This window comes from Mirounga leonina, unplaced genomic scaffold (assembly GCF_011800145.1).
Source record: "Mirounga leonina isolate KUSES-001 unplaced genomic scaffold, KU_Mleo_1.0 Mir_376, whole genome shotgun sequence".
Lineage (NCBI taxonomy): Eukaryota > Metazoa > Chordata > Mammalia > Carnivora > Phocidae > Mirounga > Mirounga leonina.
Window position 1 is genome coordinate 1,025,900 of NW_023270718.1, and position 23,941 is coordinate 1,049,840.

At 37.4% G+C, this 23,941-nt stretch overlaps 1 protein-coding gene across 4 annotated transcripts; it reads right to left on the minus strand.

The window, feature by feature from the left end:
• On the minus strand, window positions 1-23,042 carry ZNF404 (zinc finger protein 404). Of its 4 annotated transcripts, XM_034986700.1 has the most exons (6): window positions 22,423-23,042; window positions 22,044-22,123; window positions 10,192-10,267; window positions 9,908-9,983; window positions 7,559-7,685; window positions 1-1,723 (listed from the first exon to the last, which is right to left on the minus strand). In XM_034986700.1, exons 5-6 carry the CDS (start codon window positions 7,590-7,592, stop codon window positions 201-203), a joined length of 1,557 nt encoding a protein of 518 aa, XP_034842591.1. In that variant the 5' UTR covers window positions 7,593-7,685; window positions 9,908-9,983; window positions 10,192-10,267; window positions 22,044-22,123; window positions 22,423-23,042; the 3' UTR covers window positions 1-200. The 4 variants fall into 4 exon arrangements, with proteins under 4 accessions (XP_034842591.1, XP_034842590.1, XP_034842592.1 ...); XM_034986699.1 differs by lacking the exon at window positions 9,908-9,983; XM_034986701.1 differs by lacking the exons at window positions 10,192-10,267; window positions 22,044-22,123; window positions 22,423-23,042 and having other exon boundaries at window positions 9,908-10,183.
• Window positions 23,043-23,941: the final 899 nt, after the last annotated feature.

Below are 23,941 nucleotides of genomic sequence, written 5' to 3' on the forward strand. Positions count from 1 at the left end.
TTCCACATGAATTTATGTATAGTAATAATGGTGATTATCATTAAAAAAAACCACAATACTTAGTAAGCAAATACTATGTGCCAGATGCCCCTCTAAGCATTTAAAGTTTGTGTTAAATAATCTTTACCATAACATCATTGGGTGGTAGAATAGTGATAATGATAAAGGATGTGCCAAAGGTAAATGCTTTCTGACTCTCATTACATCAGGAGTTTCTCACCACTATGAAATCTTTGATGTTGAGTAAGTTGATAGCAACGAGTAAAGGCCTTTCCACATTCCTTACATTTGTATGGTTTCACACCAGTATGAATTCTCTGATGTTGCGTAAGTCGATCACTACGATTAAAGGCCTTCCCACATTCTTTACATTCATAGGGTTTTTCACCAGTATGAATTCTCTTATGTTGAGAAAGACCTGAGATAGAACGAAAGGCCTTCTTACATTCTTTACACATGTATGGTTTCAAACCAGTGTGAATTGTCTGATGATAAATCAGTTGAGAATTAAGTCTAAAGGTTTTTCCACATTCCTTACATTCAAAGGGTTTTTCCCCTGCATGAATTGACTGATGTGTTTTAAGGTCTCCAACACGACTGAAGGCTTTCCCACATTGTTTACATTCATACGGTTTCAAATCAGTATGAATTATCTGATGTTGAATAAGGTACGAATGAAGCTTAAATGTCTTCCCACATTCTTTGCATTCATGTGGCTTCTCGCCAGTATGAATTCTTTGATGTTGTGTAAGTTGAGAGCCTCTACAGAAGGCCTTCCCACAGTCCTTACAATCATAGAGTTTCTCACTACTGTGAATTCTCTTATGTTTAAGAAGGCTTGAACCCCTGCTAAAGGTCTTCCCACAGTCCTTACATTCATGCGGCTTCTCGCCAGTATGACTTCTCTGATGTTCAATAAGTAGATAGCTGCGAACAAAGGCCTTTCCACATTGTTTACATTTATATGGTTTCTCACCAGAATGAATTTTCTTATGTTGATAAAGACTTGAACGATGACCAAAGGCCTTCCCACATTCCTTGCATATATAGGGTTTCACACCATGATGAACTTTCTGATGTAGGCACATATGTCGGTACAATCTAAAAGTCTCCCCACATTCCTTACATTCATAGGGTTTCAAACCGATATGAATTTTTTGATGTTCAGTAAGGTGAGAATAACGTCTAAAAGACTTCCCACATTGCTTACATTCGTAGGGTTTTACACCAGTATGAATGATCTGATGTTGAATAAGCTGTGAATAAAACCTAAAGGCCTTCTCACATCCATTACATTCATAGGGTTTTAAATCAGTGTGAATTTTTTTATGTCTAATAAAATGCTGGAGAACTATAAAGGCTTTTCCACATTCCTTACATTCATAGGGTCTCACACCACTATGGTCTCTCAAATGCTTGGTAAGGTGTGAATATTTTCTAAAGCCCCACCTACATTCCTTACATTCATAGGATTTCTCTCTAGGGTGAATTCTCTGATGTAGAGGAAGAGATATATGTTTTATAAATGTCATTTGACTAAAACATCCCATGTTAGGCACCTGTTCTCTCCCAAATTCAATTCTGCACTGTGGGTCATTTCTGAAAATAAACCTCGTAAGGTTGAAGGTTTTACTTCTTTTCATTGCCTTCCAATGGTATGAATTTACTTCATAACTGCTTTTTTCTGAAGATAACTTGTTGGTCTCAGTTGTAAAATCAATGTCTGAAAGAAAACAAGAAAATAAAAATAAACAAAAAAACAAAAATAAACAAATAAACAAAGCTATTTTCCTATACTGGGGATGAGGAGGGGCCTTCTAGAGTAAAAATAGTGATGAATTGAGAAGTATATTCACTAGAAGTAAAAGGGTCATAAAATCCTAAAATACTGTCATGAAATTTTTAAAAGGCAAGAAGGCCTCAGAAATTATGAAAGTTCATAATGAGAACTATAAAGTTTGTGAGTAGGCAAAGAGAAAAAGTCAGTAGTTCTCATATTTAGTATGGATCAAAATTATAGAGGGAGCTTCTTACATACACTACCTTTTAGATATCTGCTGAGACTGAGTGAATCAGAATCTAGAGGAGTAGGTTCTGGTCATCTACATTTCTAACATTAATCTATCAGATGGCTTTATGTAATTTTTTCAATGGTTTGTCTTTATTTTAGAATAAAACCCTAAACACATAATCATGAATAAAAAGGATCTGTCTTTTTACACAAATTCATCTCAAGCCCTTGGCATCTTTTGTTCCCTATATACTATCCAAATGCATCTCTTCAGCTACTAAGACATATATAACCTTTCCCATTTCCTGGGACTTCACACAGGTGCTCCACCTTTCAGAAATCCTTTTACCTAGTGCCTTTAAATTATTATCTTGCAGATTAGAAATCACTTCTTCAGAAAGGCTGCCTCTGCTAACTCTTAAGTAAATTCATATCCTTTATTCTATATTCCAACACCTAATTTTTATCTTCAAAATACTTTTCTCTATTACATATTTATTTTCTCATTTGTTTTACTACTTATTTTCTTACTCTAAAACTCAAAACTTCTTTTAACTACTACTGCAAAACAAGTCCTTACCACAAGGTAAATATTAATTGTAGGATAAAATACTGAATTTTAAAAATGAACTTGGATGAAGGTAAAAGTAAATAAGAATGAAAATTAAGGTTACTGGGGAAGGCAACTGAGTAAAATATCCATTTAGTTTCTGAAAATTATGCAACAGTTATCCACCATCTCTCCCTGATTAATCTCTCATACCTTATTACAGTAAAATATGTTTTCTATCATTTACCTTCTATGGCCTTTAACCATAGAAGGTTATCATTTACCAATCTATGGCCTTTAACTGTACTGCTGCAAACTCTTGGACTAAAAGGCTTACATCTAATGAAAAACTAAAGAATTAAAATGAATGAATTAAATATTAAATCAAAAATTAGAAAAAGAATGATAGTCTGCTGAAGGAAAATAGAAAAAGGGAAATGAATATAATAAAAACAAATTTTAAGTAAAATTGTACAATTAACACATGCAAACAAACCAGTAGCCTACCTATTCAAGGAACAAAAGATAGGAGGAAAATCTAAACACAATGATAGTAGGGAAACAGTCATCAATAAGGAAATAAAAAATGTTTAAGAAACCCATACAAGATAACTATGCAAATAAATTTGAGATGTACATGAAACGATGAATTTTTTGAAAATATAATTTATAAAAACTGACCCCAGTTAAATTTACTGACTTGCTTCTAACAAATAAAATATGAAAAGGGGAAAAAATAACTTTTCAATGAAGAAAACCGGCAGACACCACTTTATACAAGTTTTTAAAGTTAGCACCCCACTGATAAATCATGTTGATATCATGTGCCCCTAATATACAATGAGAAGGGCACTTCTCTGGTATTCTTCCCCCAAATCCATAATCTCAGTTTAATAATAAGAAAACACATGGGGCGCCTGGGTGGCTCAGTTGGTTAAGCGACTGCCTTCGGCTCAGGTCATGATCCTGGAGTCTCAGGATCGAGTCCCGCATCGGGCTCCCTGCTCAGCAGGGAGTCTGCTTCTCCCTCTGACCCTCCTCCCTCTCGTGCTCTCTGTCTCTCATTCTCTCTCTCTCAAATAAATAAATAAATAAATAAAAATCTTTAAAAAAAAATAGTTTTCCTCTCCTTAAAAAAGAAAACACTAAACACACCAAAATTTGGAGGCACTCTACTAACCAAACAGTATCTTCAAAAGTATCAAGGTCAAGAAAGAAGGAAAAACAGAAACTGTTACATTTGGAGGAAACTAAGGACACAGGATGACTAAAAGAAATGTGGTATCCTGGATTGGATCCTGAAACAGAAAAAAAGACATTAGTACCAAAACTGGTGAAATCTAAATAAAATATTTATAGTATTGTAAAATGTTAATTTGATAGTTTTCACAAATGTACCATGGTTATGTAAGATGTTATCATTATGGGAATTATATACTGGAACTCTTTGTACCACATTTGTAAATCTGTGAATCTAAAATTATTTCAGAATAAAAGTAAGACCATAACAGAAACAGATTCCAGAAGAGATGGAAAATCTAAACAGACCAATTTCCACAGAATAGTTTTAAAAATTGTATATTTATCTCACAAAAAGGTGATTACAATTAGCTTCCCTGTTGTCCAGGTTTCAGTCCCTGTAAACTATTTCCCACTGATGTTAATGAGGGTGCCTTAGAGAAACAGCTAATTCCTAGTCCAAGGCAGGGAAGATACAAGGTGAATCTAAGACCTCTTGTACTAGAGTGCAAAGAAGCTTTCAAAGACAGAGTTAATAATTTGTGCTTTTGGTCATGTAACATTAAGAGGGATCAAATTTGCCTTCCTACCTTAAACAACTAGAAAACCAAACAAAATATATGAAACAACATCTTTCAAATATTGGAAAATAGTACAAGATAGAAATCTCCCGAGGGAGGGGAAACAAATGAAGTGTGCCCCACAAGTACCACAGCTGACTGTCTAAAGAGAATTTCTAGAAAGAAGCACATGGAGGAGAACCTAAGTGCAGCTGTATCCCCAAGTTGAGAAGACAGAGTAGAGAATTAAGGGAAAGAAAGAAGTGCAGAATTTGCAAGGCAGAGTACTAGAGAGGAGGGAGCTGCACAGAGAGATCTCTGGAGATCTGTAGAGGAATCCCCTTGATACTGTGGCTGAATGTGAATCTGAGCATCTCTATGAGGAAACTAATGAGAACAAAGAATGTACTACTAGATAGGAGTAGGCAGAACATCCCCTAGAAGTCACAAAGGGCAGGGGATAGTTCTTGTTTCCACCAACCACAGTGGAAAGGCCCCATACCACACAAGGCATCAAACATAGTCCCCAGAAGGATATTGCCTCAGTAGTGGGGCCAAGTTAGCCCTATACTAAAAGCTGTTCTGGACCCACCCTAACAAAGCTTAAAAGCAAACCATGAAAGGATCAACAGATTCCAAATTACATACCTACATCCAAGAACAAAGCCCAAATATGTAAAAGAATATTAGAAAATCCAACATCCCAACACAGTAAACTTCACAATGTCTGGCATCTAATAAAAAATTATTAGGCATGTAAAATAGCAGGAAAGTATGACCCTTACTAGGAGAAAATTAATCAAAAGAAACACAACAAGGAATGATACAGATAATATAATTAGTAGATAAGGATATTGAAAGAGCTGTTTTTACTTTTATTTTTAAAATATTTTATTTATTTATTTATTTGAGAGAGAGGGTGAGAGAGAGCATAAGCAGGGGGAGAGGCAGTTGGAGAGGTAGAGGCAGACTTCCCTGCTGAGCAGGAAGCCAGATGTGGGGCTTGATCCCAGGACCCTGGGATCATGACCTGAGCCAAAGGCAGACGCTTAACTGACTGAGCCACCCAGGTGCCCTGTTTTGTTTTGTTTTTTTTCTTGACTGGAATTTTTTATAGATTAAAAATTTCTAATGATTTATTTCATTTGATTTCTCAAAGTTTTTGGCAAAATGTTTTTCAAAATACCATATTTTCAAGGCTTCATGGTTTGTAATGTGGTGCCTTTTTTCCTTACATAAATTTTTTTTTCTTGATTCATGTTGATAGAGTAGCACCACTTTTATTCATTCTTTGAGAGAACCAAATTTATAGTTGTGACTTGCTCTTTTGTATGTTTGGTTTTTATTTCATTAATTTCCGTTCTTTCCTTTATTATTTCCTTTCTTCTACTTTCTTTAAGTCTGTTGTGCTCTTCTTTTCCTGGCATATCAAATGGATGATCAGCTTATTAATTTTCAATATTTCTTCTGGAATCAAAAGATCCATTGGGAGAGGAAGCTTGAAATCAAAACACATAAACAATAAGAGCCATGAAGAAGTGGTGAATTGGCCCTGAGGATCTACCACTTTTCCACTGCAGAAACTTACTTATTCTGAGTACAGCTAGCAGTAAAGGCAGTGATTTAAAAGAAAAAGGTAACTAAGAATTACCAAAACTGAAAACCAGCACCAACCCAGCTCAATCCCTGATTATATTATAGTGATCAGCCTGCCACTCTATCGATTAATAGAGGAAAGTATAAATACTCTGGTGGAATATACCATCATCGGAAACCATTCAGTTATTTTTTTTTTTAAGGTTTTATTTATTTATTTGAGAGACAGAGAGAGGGAGGGAGAGAAAGCAGGGGGGAGAAACAGGAGGAGAGGGACAAGGAGACTCTGTGCCAAACACAAAGCCCAATCGAGCGGGGCTCAATCCCACAACCCTGAGATCATGACCTGAGCTGAAACCAAGAGTCAGATGCCCAACCGACTGAGCCACCCAAGTGCCCCCGTTCAGTTCTTTTGTACACAATATCCAGCATACAATCACAATTACTAGTAACTTGAAGAGGAATTACCATATGATGAATAACAAGAGCAAAGAAGAAATATAAGCATGCCCACAGATGAAAAAACAGTAATGAAAGAAAGTAAATAAAGAATGAGAAGAATTTATATAAAATTAGATGTTATAAGACAAATTGAATTTCTAGAACTGAAAAAGACAACATATGATATGAAAAACCCATCTTTAAGAGCAGACTTATCATAGCAGAATACAGGTAAGTGAGCTGAAATACAGGTCAACAGAAAATAATAGAGATAAAAGGAGATATATACATGATAGAACTGTGAGATATACTCAAAAGATCTAACATAGGTATAACTGGAGTCCCAGAAGAGAGGAAAGAATGGTCAAGTATTTTTCTTTTTTTTTCTTTTTCTTTTTTTTTTTTTTTAATTTTATTTATTTATTTGCGAGAGAGAATGAGATAGAGAGAGCATGAGAGGGGGGAGGGTCAGAGGGAGAAGCAGACCCCCTGCTGAGCAGGGAGCCCGATGCGGGACTCGATCCCAGGACTCCAGGATCATGACCTGAGCCAAAGGCAGTCGCTTAACCAACTGAGCCACCCAGGCGCCCTGGTCAAGTATTTTTCAAAAACTGAATGAAGACTTTCATTTCTTAGTAGAAACTATAAAATCACTGCAAGCCAACATTTCCATTGCTATAAGTATAAAAATAATACTAAAAAGATAATGTTCTTGATTTATTCTACACTGTAAAAATTACCAAGGTTCATTTGTAGCAAAGAGAAAACCAGGACCCCATGTTACCTGTTTTCCATGTAGGTGGACCAGCAATTAAAATGGAATATTTGTAGATATTCTGAACATACACATAATATGAAATTTGTTTTCTTTGCCATTGGCTATTCAGAAAAAATCCTAGAATTCAAATCTTTATTTTGGAAAAAGAAGGAATTGCAGGATGGGGCAGAGGGAGGTAGGAAGGTAAATGAAAGAAAAGATTCAGGTGCTGAATGGAGATGCCCATTTCCATCTAACAAACGTCAAACTAGGCTCTGAGAATATGGAGAATATGAATATGGAAAAATTTATCTAGTTTCTCAGCATAGAGCATAAAATATACAGTGGAGAAAACAGCTATTCCAGATAGCAGATTCTACATCACTTCAGGCAGATGTCCTTACCCAGGGAGACCAAGTTAGTATAATTCTCCAACATCACATCTCTGTACAAATCCCTCTGATCGGAATTTAGGCATTCCCACTCCTCCTGAGAGAAGTCTATGGCAACATCACTGAATGTCAATGGCACCTGCAAAGACAAACCCATGTATTATTCATAACAGTAAAGAAAAAATGTTCAAGATGGAATGACCGAATTGCAGTAAGGGGGCAATATAGAAAAACAAATAAGCTGAAGTTACAAGATCATGACACGATTAGATGAGAATAAATACATTAGCTTCTGAAGTAGAGTACCAACACAGTCTTGAAGAATCCTGTTGGAGTGCACAAAATTTCTTTAAAAATAAAGGAAAACTCAAATACCTAAATGTATGAAAATGAATAAAGTAAACAGACTTTCCCAATTAAATGAAACAGTATATATAAGAACATTACCTACTATGTACCCAATTCACATACTATTAGTAAATACAAGTTCTTATGTCTTTTCTCTTCAAGGACTATGTAAAAAGAATTGTTCATTTTTTCTCCAAAATGAATTATAAAATCTCTTACAGCTAAGATGGAGTAACATGGATTGGATTTACCCTCCCATGTGAAATAACAAAAAACATAGACAAATTGTATGAAACAATGGTTTTTGAGGCAGAAAATATTGGGTAGTGATCCCTGAGAGACAAGTAACAAATGAAGTGAGCCTTATGATTGCTTATGAGTGGCTTACTGTTAGGAGACAGTATTACTACACAATTATTAGAATGGCTAAAATTTAAGACTGACCATTTTAAGTGTTGCCGGAGATGTGAAAAAAAAATGGAACTCTCACACACTGATGGTGGGATTGTAAAATGGTAAATCACTTTGAAAAATAGTTTATTGATTTCTTAAAAAGTTAAACATCCATATTCCCCAGTCATTCCACTCCTAGTGTTTATCCAAGAGAAATGAAAACATATGTCCACACAAAAGTTTGTGCATGAAGCAGCTTTACTTCTAATAGCCAAAAAGTGGAAAGAACTCAAAAATCCATCAACAGAGAAATGGATAGACAAATTTTTGTATATACTGAGAATAGAATACTAATCAGCAATTAAATGGATGAGCTAATATATGTAACAATATGGATGAATCTTAAGATAAATATGCTGAATGAAATAAGATTAAAAAGGACACATGATGTATGATTCCATTTATATAAAATTCTAGAAAATGCGAATTAACCTATAGTGGCAGAAAGCAGAACAGTTGCCTGGGCATGAAGGGCAAGTTTGGGGGCAGGTAGGAAGGGGCAATTATAAAGGGGCATGAGAAAAAATTTGGAATGATGGATATGTTCATTATCTTGGCTGTGGTAATAGTTTCACAGGTATATACATAAGTCAAAATTTATCAAATTCTACACTTTAAATATGAGCAATTTATTGTCAATTATATTTCAATAAATCTGCTTTAAAAAGACAAAATACATACACTTAATTATATATCAATTATACTTCAAAAAGCTGATAAAAAGTTTCTATCTTAGGAAATGGAGTTTGTGTAAAATTAAGTAATTTTATCAAAGCATAATATATGTCAGATTATGCATCATAAGCAGTTCCTTTATTCTCACAAGTTAATGTTTTCATTTAGCCCCTCTTAAAGACATCAGATTTAATCTTTCTTAAAGTATTAGGTATTATTAATAATATTATTAAAGTAATATTAAATTTTAAAGTATTATACTATTACAATATTTAGGTTGGACACAAATTCTAACCTCTTCCCCACTGTTCAGTATCATCTACCACTTGTAGTTCTAGATGATCTTCCTTTCTTCAATCCCTTACTGAACTCCTGTTCCTAGTTAGAACACACTAATGTAGGATGATCAGAACAATACTGATTTACTCAAGACCAGCAATTTCTCTTTCAATACAAAATTCTCAGTGATTTCTGTAGCCAGGGCCCTGATATCTGTCTGTCTGTCTGTCTGTCTCTCAGCAGGCACCAATAACATTTCTACCCAAACCTAAAAGCTTTCAAAGCTGAGTTCTCATCTCACACCTGAGTCTGAGACCATTCATAACCCCAAACTTCCTTATCTTCCTGGAAAACTAAGGAGAAAGTTTTCTCTCCTGTGGTCAGATAGGGCCACCATTTATTTTCCTTTCCTTTTTTTGTGGGGGGGCAGGCAGAAGGAGAGAGAGAATCTTAAGCAGACTCCATGCCCAGCACAGAGCCCAACATGGGGTTCGATCTCACGACTCTTAGATCATGACCTGAGCCAAAATCAAGAGTCAGATGCTTAACCAACTGAGCCACCCAGGTGCCCCAGGACCATCATTTCTATAAAATAAAACCACAAACCTGACAAAGGAAGCTCAAATATTTCCTTCAACGTACTTCACTCGTGCACTGCTCCAACACTGCTCTTGAGAAAAGACTGAACACATAGAAGATGAATAATTGAAAATCAGTTAGAAAAAAAGGGAGCAAATGAGGAGGACACCATCCTTCTCTGTGAGGGGAGAAACCATGAAATAGGGTCAGAGATACAGCTTTCCTAGGTAGGAAGTATGGGGATAAAGAATGAAAGTTTTACCTGAGTTAAAAATCATAGGATTTCAGGAGGGAGACAGACATCCACTTACCTGGGCCATGGTTTTCAAACTGCTGATCTTCCTCAGGTTTCGTCTTTTAGAGAGGCCGATTTCAGAGAAGCCAGAGCTGGGAGAGGAAAAAGAGGCCTTGAGATCTGGTGTATCTCAGAACTCCAAAAATTATTTAAGGTAATATAATCTTTCTTCGTTCTTTATTCCTGCTTCCCACTGTCCTTGCCCACTCTCTACCCTCCCAAACACATGAACACATGTCAGGGGATATGTGAAGTCTAGACAAACCCAAGCCCTTCCCCATACCTACAGATACAAGCCACATAAGAGTGGATACAGAACAGAGGCATTCTTGCACCAAAGCTAGATCCAGACACCCACACTGCTTTATTTCTCATACTTATCAAGCCAACTGAACCCAGCCTTGGTTGTTCAGTGATACTGAATAGATCCTCATCCAGGCGTATCTTCCCGGGTAAAGACCAAACCACACAACACAAACTGCAACAACCTTCATGTCTTTGGGATGGACCTGGACATGAAATCTTTTGCACCAGATAAAAGACAGATAACAGTAGGGACCAACCTGGAAATCTTGACCACTGAAAACTGCCTGCCCATGTGAAGCCTTTCCCCTAAGCCAGAACTATGATTCCCAAGATCCTCTGGGCTAACCAGCCTGGATTTCCCGATCAGGATCTACTTTGCTGGCGTGAGTCATTCCCTGTGCCTCAGCAACCAACCCACCCAGTACCCATTAGAGAGGAGTGAATTCATTCTTACTGAAACCATATAGCAGCACATAGATTTTTTTGCAAACTTATATGTGACAGGTAGTCTATACACATTGACATTTAATTCCACAATGTAGTTATTATCTCAGTTCAACAGATGAAAAAATGAAAGTTCAAACAATTAAAGACATATCCCCATATCACAAACAATAAGGAGAAGTGATGTGTTTTGAATCGCATTTCTATAGTTATAAGGCCAATATTTCTCCAACTATTGCCTTTTAAACCCATATTTTTTGTTCCCTTGTGTGAAACTTAAGAACAGGTAATTAAGACATCACCTATCAAAAGATTTACTAAAGAGATGTTTTTAAGTAATAAGGTACCATCATTTATAAGTATTCAATTTTCAGATTGTAAAGGTTGGTGATGCACCACATATAGTAAGGTTGTAGGGAACGGAGCATTGTTATGGTGTCCTGTAGACTTGTGAAAACCTAGGGCACTTGAGACATGTAAGCAGAATTATGCATAAGAATTTAACCATGAAAGGTGATTTCTGAATCTCCATCCAAAGGAAATAACTGTAAAATGTGCCTAGAGATGAAGAAAGGAATATGATAGATACTAGTGAAAATTTTTTAAAAAACTGGAGAGAAATTTAAAGGTACTAAATCGAAAGGTACTTAGATGGGTGGTTAATTAAATAAACTATAGTGCATTCATACAATGGAAAATGAAGTAGACTTTGAAAATGATTGTACAGACCACTGGTTCTCAATAGTGGAACATTCAGCAATGTCTGAAGACATACTTGGTTGTCAAAATGTGGGAAGGGGTGCCATTGTTTCTATTAGGTAGAGAACTAGGGATGCTGTTAAACATCCTATAACGCACAGGAAAGCCCCCCACAACAAAGAATTATCTAGCCAAAAATATCAACAGCACTAAGTTTGAAAAACCCTGAAGTAAACTCATTAAAGAAAGATAACATAATCCAGAATCTGTATATTATCCACAATGCCACCTTACAATAACAAATATTAAACATTCAAAGAAACAGGAAAAAGTTAACTGATAATCAAGAAAAAAAATCTCAGTAGAGGGTGGGAGGATGGGTTAGTCCGGTGATGGGTATTAAAGAGGCACGTTCTGCATGGAGCACTGGGTGTTATACGCAAATAATGAATCATGGAACACTACATCAAAAACTAATGATGTAATGTATGGTGATTAACATAACATAAAAAAAAAAAATCTCAGTAGAAACAGACCCAGAAATGACCTACATAGTGGAGCTAGTGGACAAGGACTTGAAAACATTATGACTAAGATGCTAAAAAAAATAGAGGAAAACATGGGCAAAACGGGGTGCAAAATGGGTTCAGTTGATAGAGCATGCTACTATTGATCTCAGGGTTGTAAGTTAAAGCCCCATGTTGGATGAAGAGCTTACTTAAAAAGGGGGGGTGGGGAGTGCCTGGCTGGCTCAGTCAGAATACAAAATGAAGCATATCAATAGAGATTTAGAATCTTAAAGATTCACATGAACACTTTATAACTTAAAATATATTGAAAATTAAGAATGCATTGGGTAGTCAATGTAAAGTCAAATTAACAATAATCTTATGCAGAGAGAAAAAAGGAAAGAACAGAGCAAAATACAAAAGAAATATAGGAGACAGGGCGCCTGGGTGGCTCAGTTGGTTGGGCAACTGCCTTCGGCTCAGGTCATGATCCTGGAGTCCCGGGATCGAGTCCCGCATCGGGCTCCCTGCTCAGCAGGGAGTCTGCTTCTCCCTCTGACCCTCCCCCCTCTCATGCTCTCTCTCTGTCTCATTCTCTCTCAAATAAATAAATAAAATCTTAAAAAAAAAAAAAGAAATATAGGAGACAGTCAAACCATGAAATTGGAAACCTAAAAATATAGAACAGAAAATTTATTTGAAGAAATAATGGACAAAAACATCACAAATCTCATGAAATGTTTTGATACATAAATTTAAAAACTCATCAAACCTAACCAGATAAAATAAGGAAATCCATACCTAGGCACAGCGTGGCCAAAGTGTTGAAAAACAAAGTTTACAAATACATCATAATAGTATGTATTTAAAAAAAGCCTGGCGATGGGTATTAAGGAGGGCACGTACTGCATGGAGCACTGGGTGTTATACACAAACAATGAATCATGGAACACTACATCAGAAACTAATGATGTACTGTATGGTGACTAACATAATAAGATAAGATAAATAAAATAAAATAATAAAATATAAAATAAAATAGGGTATCAGTTATAAGAAAAAGTTCATGTCTCAATAGAAACTACAGTGGCCTGAAGAATGGAATTATATCTTTAAAGTATTGAAAGAAAAAAATGACAACTGTTAATTTTATACCCGGAGAAAATATCTTTCATAAATGAAAGTGAAAGAAAGATCTTAGAATTCTAACAGAAGCTTAGACAATTTCTTATTAACAGACCTACAATATGAGAAATACTAAAGGATAGCAGTCAGACTAAAGGCAAATAATCCCAGGTGGAAGCATGTGCAAAAAACTATGACATAGTAAATATATGACTAATATGACTAAACAAATGGACTGTTTAAAGCAACAAAAATAATAATTCTTGTGGTGCTTGTAATATAGGAAGAAGAAATGACAATACTAGCATAAATAGAGTTAAACTATTAAAATGTTCTTATATTATTTGATATGTAGTAAAAGCCCTAATTTAAGGGAGACTGTCTCAAAGATGCATTCTGTAATAGCTCAGTTAACTACTAAAAGAATTATACAAAGATGTACAACCAGAAAAACCTAATAGAAGAGATAAAATGAAATAATAAAAATACCTGATTAATACAAAAGAAGACAGGAAAAGAGGAATAAAGAAATAAAGAATGAACAGGACAAACAAAATATATTTCAAGATGACAGATTTAAACCAAATTTTATCAGTAATTGTAGTAAAATGTAAATGTACTAAACATTGCAATTAAAATCTAAGATTGTCAGATTAGATTAAAAAGAAAAACAGGATCAATTATGCTGCTTATAAGAAATATACTTTAAACACAAAGACAAATATGTGAGACAGTAATAAGAAAAATGCTAGTATTAGTGTATTAATAACAGATACAATAGGCTTCAATGCAAGAAGTATTAAAAGTAATAGAGACATTCATACAATTCAAGAAGAATATAATGGTAGTCCTACATTTCTTATGTACCTAATAACATAGCTTTAAAATACATAAAGCAAAAGTCAACAAAATTAAAGGATAGACAAAGTTATCATTGAAGTTTGAAAGTTTAGTACCCTCCACTGGTAACCAATAACAGGAAGAGAAAAAAAAAAATCAGCAGGGCCATAGAAGTTTGAACAAGATTAATCAAATTGACCTAATTGAACATTATACTCCCAAACTATAGACTATATGTTCTTTTCAAATGCTCACAATATATTTATCAGAATATTCTGGGCCATAAAACAAGCATCTATAGATTTCAAATAATTAATATCAAAAAGAAGGCATATATTCTGAAGCCCTTGGAATTAATTTAGAACTTAAAAACAGATATTTCTCAAATGTTTCCAAATATAAAAAGTTCACTTCTAAATAAGTATAGGTACAAACAATGAATCATGGAACACTACATCAAAAACTAATGATGTACTATATGGTGACTAACATAGCATAATAATAAAAAAATAAATCAAAGGAAAAAAATAAATAAGTATAGGTCAAAACCAAATCATAATATGGAAACCAGAAAATATTTTGAGCTGAATGATCATGAAAGTATGACATAACAAGTCTTGTGAGACGCAATCCAACCAATGCTTACAAAGACATTTTTAGCTTTAAATATATTTTTGTTTTGTTTTTTATAAATGCTGCAGATAAATGCCATTCATTGTTTAATCTCCATCATAGTTGTTAGGTGTACTACAGATATATTGACATAGCAAGTAAATTAGTAGTGAAATTATGATGGAAATCCTTTGTCAAATTATGTCCATGCTAAATAAATCTGGAATTTATTTTCTCCCAGTGGATAGCATGAGCATTTTTTAAAATTTTTTATTGTTATGTTAATCACCATACATTACATCATTAGTTTTTGATGTAGTGTTCCATGATTCATTGTTTGTGTATATAACACCCAGTGCTCCATGCAGAATGTACCCTTTTTATTTTTTTTATTTATTTGTTTTTTTAAAAAGATTTTATTTATTTATTTGAGAGAGAGAGAGAGCACAAGAGGGGGGAGCGGGAGGGGGAGAAGCAGACTCCCTGCTGATCAGGGAGCCCGATGCAGGACTCGATCCCAGGACTCCAGGATCATGACCTGAGCCAAAGGCAGCTGCTTAACCAACTGAGCCACCCAGGTGCCCTGAACGTGCCCTCTTTAATACCCATCACCAGGCTAACCCATCCTCCCCCACCCCCTAGAACCCTCAGTTTGTTTTTCAGAGTCCATCATCTCTCATGGTTCGTCTAGCATGAGCATTTGTAATAACTGTCCTCTTATTTTCTTCTTTCTTTTAAATATTCTTTGGCCTACTTCATCCAAACATAAATGTATGTATTATCAAAGTAGAAAGGTTAAAAATCAATGATCTACCTTTGGAAGCTAGAAAAAGAAAAGCACATTTAGCCTATAGAAAGTAGAGCATACTAAAAGAAACCAGTCACATAAAAAACCCAGATATACAACAAAGAAAAATCAATAAAGCCAAAAACTATTTCATTGATGAGATAAAATTGATAAATCTCTCACTATGCTAGTCAAGAAAATAAATGCCAGTATCAGGAATATGAAAGGAGATATCACTACATATATTACAGACATTAAATTGGTAACAAATTTCATGAACAACTTTATGACAATAAACCTGAGAATATAGATGAAATTTTAAAATTCCTTGAAAACACAATTTAACTGAACTGATATGAAAATGGAAAATCTGAATATTGTTATATTTACCAAAGAAATAAAATCTTTATTAAGGACTTTCCCATATATGTCTGGTCCAGAGGCTTCAGTGGCAAATTCTCCCAAACATTTAAGGAACTAAAAATACAAGTCAAACTCAGTATCTTCTAGAAAATAAAAAAAATGGACCATGTCATGAGGCATAACTGTGGTAACAAAACCTGACAGGGACATTAATTACATGAAAAGAAAATTACAGTACATCTCTCATGAACATAGATGTAAGCATATTAAACCAAATATTACAGGTGATATAGAGGGCAAGAGAAATTTAGTCTAGAAATATAAAGGTCATTTAATTTCCAAAAAATCAATCAACATAACCTTCCAACCTTAAATAAAAAAAAATGGAGAAAGCCATTCATACATTTCATTAGATGCAGAAACTGATAATATTCAAACACGGTTCATGATAAAAATTCTCAGCAAACTAGGAAAAGAAGGGAACTTCTTTAATTTGATAAAGGGGATCTACAGAGTAAAACTACAACTATAATTATATGAGAGGTGAAATATGGATCACTGTCCTTCTGAGTTCAGGAACAAGGCAAGTTTGTCCATTTTTACCACTTCTACTAAATTTTGTACTGTAAGACCAATCCAATACCATAAGGAAAAAAAGTGAAATGAAAGGTATTGAAGGTTAGAAAAAAAAAGAAGTAAAACTATCTTTATTTGCAGATAACATGATTTTGAAAAAAATTTCAGTTCTACAATCTATTAGAATAAGTGAATTTATTAGCAAGATTGTTGAGTAAAAGGTCAAAGTATAAAACAATTACTTGTATTAAAGCAAAGTTACTGGAAAATGAAATTTTAAAATCCCAACAGTTTATAAAAAAATCTAAAAAATACAACGTTTTGGAATAAATCTAACAAAAGAAGGACAAGACTTTTAGACTGAAAACACCAAAACATTAAGGGACTAAAGAATAATTAAACAAATGGAAACATAGTCTATGTTTATGAATTGGAAGACTCAATTTTAACTATCAATTCTCTCTAAATTGATCTATTGATTTGATGCATCTCCAACAATATCAGCAGGGTTGTTTTTTTTTTTTTTTTGAGAAAATTAAAATTAACTTGTTCTTATAATTATATGGAAATGCTAAGAACCCAGAAGAGTCAGGGCAATTGTGAAGAACAAAATTGTCAAAATCACGTTAGATATCAAGATGTGATATAAAGCTACTGTAATTAAAACAGTGATACTGGGGCGCCTGGGTGGCTCAGTCGTTAAGCGTCTGCCTTCGGCTCAGGTCATGATCCCAGGGTCCTGGGATCGAGCCCTGCGTCGGGCTCCCTGCTCGGCGGGAAGCCTGCTTCTCCCTCTCCCACTCCCCCTGCTTGTGTTCCTGCTCTCACTATCTCTCTCTGTCAAATAAATAAAATCTTAAAAAAAAAAAAATGAAAATAGGGTGGAAAAACTTTGGATATAGATAAACTTGTCTTTTGCACCAGATTTTTAAGTTGCAAACTACAGACCTTTAGTGAGCTGTGGAATAAATTTAAAAGCCTGTAATAAGCATTCAGAAAAACAAACTATCCTGCATCACCAGCGACAAGAAATACAGTTAAATTCTCCTATCCATTAATTCATTCGCAAAGTCAATAAATATTTACAGGTATCTGCCACATCCCTCCACTAGTCTAGGCACCAAGGACACACCAATTATCAAAACAATTAAAATTCTCCTCCTGCAGGGGCTCCTGGGTGGCTCAGTCGTTGAGCGTCTGCCTTCGGCTCAGGTCATGATCCCAGGGTCCTGGGATCGAACCCCGCATCGGGCTCCCTGCTCGGTGGGAAGCCTGCTTCTCCCTCTCCCACTCCCCCTGCTTGTGTTCCCTCTCTCGCTGTGTCTCTCTCTGTCAGATAAATAAAATCTTTAAAAAAAAAAAAACAGTGATACTGACATAGGATTGACAAACAGACCAATAGAATAGAGAGTCCAGAAAGAGACTTGCACATCTATAGTCACAGGTTTCACAAAAAAAAGTCTGACTGCAATTTAGAGCAGAAAGGATAGTCAGTCTTTCAACAAAAGGTACCTGAGTAATTGGCTATCTGTGTGCAAAAACTGATTTTCACTCTGATCCCACTACATACACAGATATAAATCCAAGATGGATCATACACCTAAATTTGAAAACTGAATAAACCTGGAAGAAGAAACAGGAAAATATCTTCATGATCATGGCTATGCAAAATTCTTTTTTTGGTTTAATTTTTATTTTCACTTATTTTAGACTTAGAGAAAAGTTGCAAGAGGAGTAGAGAGAGTTCTTTTTACCTCTGACCTTAATGTTAACATCTTACATAGGACAATTATCAAAACCAGGAAATTAACATTGGTACAATACTACGGATGGCATATCTTATTCAAATATTACCAGTTTTTCACACTAATGTCCTTTTCTTTTCCAGGATCCTATACATGATCCCACATTGCATTTAGCTGTTATTTCTCCTTAGTCTCTTCCAATCTCCAAAGTCTTCTTATGGTAATAGTTTTCTTTCTTTCTTTTTTTTTTTTTAAAGAATTTATTATTTTTTTGACAGAGAGAAACACAGTGAGAGAGGGAACACAAGCAGGGAGAGTGGGAGAGGGGGAAGCAGGCCTCCCGCGGAGCAGGGAGCCCAGTGCGGGGCTCGATCCCAGGACTCTGGGATCGTGACCTGAGCCGAAGGCAGATGCTTAAAGACTGAGCCACCCAGGCGCCCCTTTATGGTAATAGTTTTCAACTGCTGCCATAACAAACTACCACAAATTTAGCTTAAAACAACACATATTTATCATCTCACAATTTTTGTGGACCCAGAGTCTGCACACAGTTTAGCTGGATGCTCCCCTTAGGCTGATCTCATAAACTGCAAACAAGGTTTTCACTGGGCTGTGTTTTCATTCAGAGGTTCAACTGGGGAAGAATCCACTTCAAAGTTCATTCAAATTGTTGGCAGAATTAATTTCTTTGCAGCTATGGGACTGAGGGCCCCTTTTTGTCCAGTGGTGGACATCCTTAGGTCCTAGAGGCCACCTGCAGTTTCTGGCAACATAGGCTTCTCCAGCATTGCCACTTACGTCATCAAGCCCACAAAGAGAACCTTTAGCTCTAGTCTGCTATAATGGGGTCTTACATGACATAACATAATCGCAACAGTGACATACCATTTCTTTTACCATATAAAATAACCTTACCACGGGAGTGACATCCCCCTCACCTTTGCCATTTTCTGTTGGTTAGAAGCAAGTAACAGGTTCTGCTTGCACTCCAGGGGTGGGGATTATACTATGGCACAGATACCAGCAGGCAGCAATCACGTGGTCACTATAAAGTCTGGCCACCACACCTATCTTCATGACCTTTTCATTTTGGAGGAGTACCAATCATTTATTTTGTCAAATATCCTCCACTTGGTTTTTCTAATATTTTTGTAACTGGAATTTGGTTGTACAATTTTGGCAGTACCACGATTGTGCTGTGTCCTTCTCTTTGTATCATAAGACAGGGCTAATGACAGTAATGTCTTATTACTGGTGATGTTAACCTCAATGGCTTGATTAAACTGCTTTCTGCTGGGTTTCTCTACTGTAAACTTACTATCTTTCCCTTTGTAGTTAATAAGCACCTTGGGGGGACGCCTGGGTGGCTCAGATGGTTAAGCATCTGCCTTCAGCTCAGGTCATGATCCCAGGGTCCTGGGATCGAGCCCCACATCGGGCTCTGTGCTCAGCAGGGAGCCTGCTTCTCCCTCTCCCTCTGCTTGCCTGTCTGCCTACTTGTGATCTCTCTCTCTCTCTCTGTCAAATAAATAAATAAAATCTTTAAAAAAAAAAATAAGCACCTTGGGTAGTGGGAAATATTTTGACACTGTGCAAATCCTTTTTCTCCTCAAATTTTCACTCACTAATTTTAGCATCTATCAGTTGTTTGTGTGAAACAACTATTACTGTGGTGTTTGCCTAAACGGCCACTTTCTATGTTCCTCTTTCCTTCTACATTTAACAACTGGAATTCTACCATAAGGAAGAGCTGTCCCTTCTTCCCCAAGAAAAGATGTTTTAAATAGAACAAAAATGCAATAAATATAAAAGAAAAAAATTGGTAGGGGCGCCTGGGTGGCTCAGTCGTTAAGCGTCTGCCTTCGGCTCAGGTCATGATCCCAGGGTCCTGGGATCGAGCCCCGCATCGGGCTCCCTGCTCTGTGGGAAGCCTGCTTCTCCCTCTCCCACTCCCCCTGCTTGTGTTCCCTCTCTCGCTGTGTCTCTCTCTGTCAAATAAATAAATAAAATCTTTTAAAAAAAAAAGAAAAAAGAAAAAAATTGGTAAATAGCTCGTTAAAATTATGAACTTCTCTTTGCTATATCATTAAGAAAGTAAGAAGCTGGGCGCCTGGGTGGCTCAGTTCGTTAAGCAACTGCCTTCAGCTCAGGTCGTGATCCTGGAGTCCCAGGATCGAGTCCCACATCGGGCTCCCCGCTCAGTGGGGAGTCTGCTTCTCCCTCTGACCCTCTCCCCTCTCATGCTCTCTCTCACTCTCTCTCAAATAAATAAATAAAATCTTAAAAAAAAAAAGTAAGAAGCTATAGGCTAATGAAAGACATGCTTTCTCTATTTCTTTCTCTTTCCACACACACACACACACAGAGGCATACATACATGTTTACACACACTCACAAAGGACTTGTATTCAAAATATACATAAAATCCCTACAAATCAATATGAAAATGACAAAAAAAGACTAAAAAATGGACAAAAGATTTGAATAGACACTTCGTAAGAGTATATCAACATGGGCAGTATCATATGAAAAGATGCTTACATCATGACTTATCAGAAAAATGAAAATTAAAATCACAACGAGATACTACTACACAGACATCAGAATGACTAAAGTTAAAATGATTAACAATAGCAAGTGATGGCCAGTTTGAGAAGTAACTATATCTTTCAGGGAGTGCAAATTAAGTCAGCCACTTCCACCCTTAAGTATATATCCAGGGGGCGCCTGGGTGGCTCAGTTGGTTAAGCGACTGCCTTCGGCTCAGGTCATGATCCTGGAGTCCTGGGATCGAGTCCCGCATCGGGCTCCCTGCTCAGCAGGGAGTCTGCTTCTCCCTCTCCCGCTCCCCCCTCTTGTGCTCTTTCTCTCTCTCACTCTCTCTCTCAAATAAATAAATAAAATCTTTAAAGAAAAAAAAAAAGTATATATCCAGGGAAAACATGAACATATGCCCACAAAAAAACTTGTACAAGAGTGTTCATAGAAGGTTTATTCATAATAGTCAAATACAGGGAACAACCCATCATCATGAGAATGAATAAAAAAAAGTATGGTATGGTCACACCAGGAAGTTTTCATAATGTGATCATATTCTGGCAGGGCTGCTAGAGAAAGAATGATGTCTCTTCCTATGAACTCCCAAAGCAGGTCACCTGGATTTCTCTAGTGACATCTCACATCTTCTCTCTTACTTATTCCTATTTTGATTTCATTTCCTTGGTGGATAACAGGTCATTTGAGGAGAGCAACTATGTCTTTTTGTCATTATATTCCAATGACTACAAGCATATTGATATATTGTAAATATCTGGTATCTGACTTAAATTTCAAAACTAGAAATTCATCCTTAGGGAATGACTGTAAAAGGACATAAAGATCTATGCATAATGATGTTCATTATAGACTAATTTAGTTGGGAGTAAAAAATTAGAAACATAACAGCTAATAGTAGGCAACAGGTTAAATAAATTATGGACAAAAGGGCTTGAGGGCCCTGAAAAGGGTGATCCATCTGCATGGCCTCACACACAATTCACAGATATGTCACTAATAGGCAGGACATTTCAGCGAAGGAAAAGAAAGCGTCTCATATCTTTAAAATTCAAATGTATTGGGCGCCTGGGTGGCTCAGTTGGTTAGGCGACTGCCTTCGGCTCAGGTCATGATCCTGGAGTCCCGGGATTGAGTCCCGCATCGGGCTCCCTGCTCGGCAGGGAGTCTGCTTCTCCCTCTGACCCTCCTCCCTCTCATGCTCTCTGTCTCTCATTGTCTCTCTCGCAAATAAATAAATAAAATCTTAAAAAAAATAAAAAATAAAATTCAAATGTATTTAATGAATAATGAGGACACACAAACTCACCTGAACTTTAACTTCTTGATGTGTAACAAAAATTCTTTTTTCTCTCAGTATCGTCTTTTTTTCTTTAGAGACAGGCAGCACTGGGAAAAGAGAAGGCAATCCTGAAACATCAAGATTTTCTTGGATAGCGCAGTAACTTAGAAAACACACTCCATGACCACACCCTGTCACCTAGACCCCCTCTCCCCCCCCCCCCCCCCCCCCCCCCCCCGCCCCACAACCAGTATAAGAGTAGAAAGGATACTGGAATAGTGTTGACCTTCCCAGGATGAGAGAGGCCAGGGTCACTGATGTTCAGGGAGAAATCGGTCTCTAATTCACAGCAGGTTCTTGGGGCCACAGTTCTGGAAATGCTGTGGTTATGAAACATGTAACTGACCTTCAGGAGCTTCCAAGGGGGAACCTTCCAGGAGGGAATCCTACTCCTGGGACCTTATCAGGTCTTCCCAGAAGCCTGCCTCGAGGCCGATTGCAGCTTCAAAATATCTCATCTCAAGATCAAGTCTGTGTCATCTTGCTGTGATTCTCCATTCTTCCATTCTAAGGCTCCGGATCTGACTTCCCTCTTTTATCCGCGGCGGAAGGCGGACAGGGCGGAGGATCCGCGGAGCCTAGAGCCATGAGTTCCAGTGACAACCCACACGGCCACACAACCGTCGCTCACCCATAAGCCACGAAGTTAATTAAGTAAGCACAATCAAGTATCTGATCCACAAGCGCAGACGCCGTCATGGAGACACGCTGTCACAGCGTCACACACACACAGACTCACACACGTCTCTCATAGGAACACAAATCTCTGCTGTTCACGTAGACACAGGCCTGAGACTCCGGGCTCCACACGCCTTGTCAGTTCCCAGATTGTCCTCGCCTGGAGAGCCTCTCACCCCATCCAAGGATTCCCGTCGGGCTCCGGTCAGAAACTGTGGATGCCTCGGCTGATTTTTATCTTTGGATAGGTCCTACTCACCACGTAGTGACCACAGCCGCTCGGACACCGGAAAAGGACCCAGGGGTCGAGGCGGATGCGAGCCCGGTGGCTTCTGGGAAACGCAGTCCCGCCGGCTGGGAGCCGGGGATGCGGTCGCTAGTGCTCGGAGTGCGCAGGCGCAGGCGTGTGCCGGCGGGGCGCAGAGGAGGAGCCGACCTGTGGAGGGCCGTATTCTCAGGTGGTTCTACACGGGTGAGGGAAGCGAGTGGAATGTGAGTCCAGGCTGTAGAAAACAGAGCAAGGGTGGCGGACGCCAGAGCCTCGACCCTGCATGCGGGAAGTGGAGGTAGCGGGCTCCTGGGTACAGCGGTTCCGTAGATGCGAGTTCTGTGAGGGGACCAGAACTTCTGTCTTTCGCACCCCAGGGTAGCACCAGCGCCTGGAGTAGAGCCAGGAGCACAGCAGGTGTTAGGTATGCATTTATTTTATTTTAAAAAATACTTTATGTATTTATTTGAGAGTGAAAGAGCGCGAGCTTGAGCGTGGGGAGGGGCAGAGGGCGAGAGAGAAGCAGGCTCCCCGCTGAGCAGGGAGCCCCAAGCGGGGCTGGATCCCAGGACCCTGGGATCAAGACCTGAGCCGAAGGGAGACGCTTAACCGACTAAGCCGCCCAGGCGTCCCTATGCATTTGTTTTAAAGAAACAGTGACTCGGCAGGTATAGGTGTGTTGGGTTTTCATTCTTTGTGACACCGTGGAACCCATTGTGTGTCTGTAACTGTGGGGGGGGGGCGGGGGGGTATTGTGTTCCTGGTTGTGATTTGTTTCAGAGTTTGTTCTCTGGGTGTGATAGTGCCTTGTATGTCAGATTTTGAGGTTATATAAAATTTATTAAGCCCTGTTCCTCCTCACACCTACATTCCAACCCCCAGATTCTTCATGCCCAGTAAGTTCTTTCCATTAACAAGG

What these genes read in the sequence shown, in the direction of transcription:
- ZNF404 (XM_034986697.1), bottom strand. Translation starts at nt 7,703, where the DNA reads ATGGGTTTGTCTTTGCAGGTGCCATTGACATTCAGTGATGTTGCCATA. An exon ending in TACTAACTTGGTCTCCCTGG is followed by an intron (nt 1,724 to 7,558) that starts GTAAGGACATCT and finishes GTTTTCTTTCAG; the next exon opens with ACATTGATTTTACAACTGAG.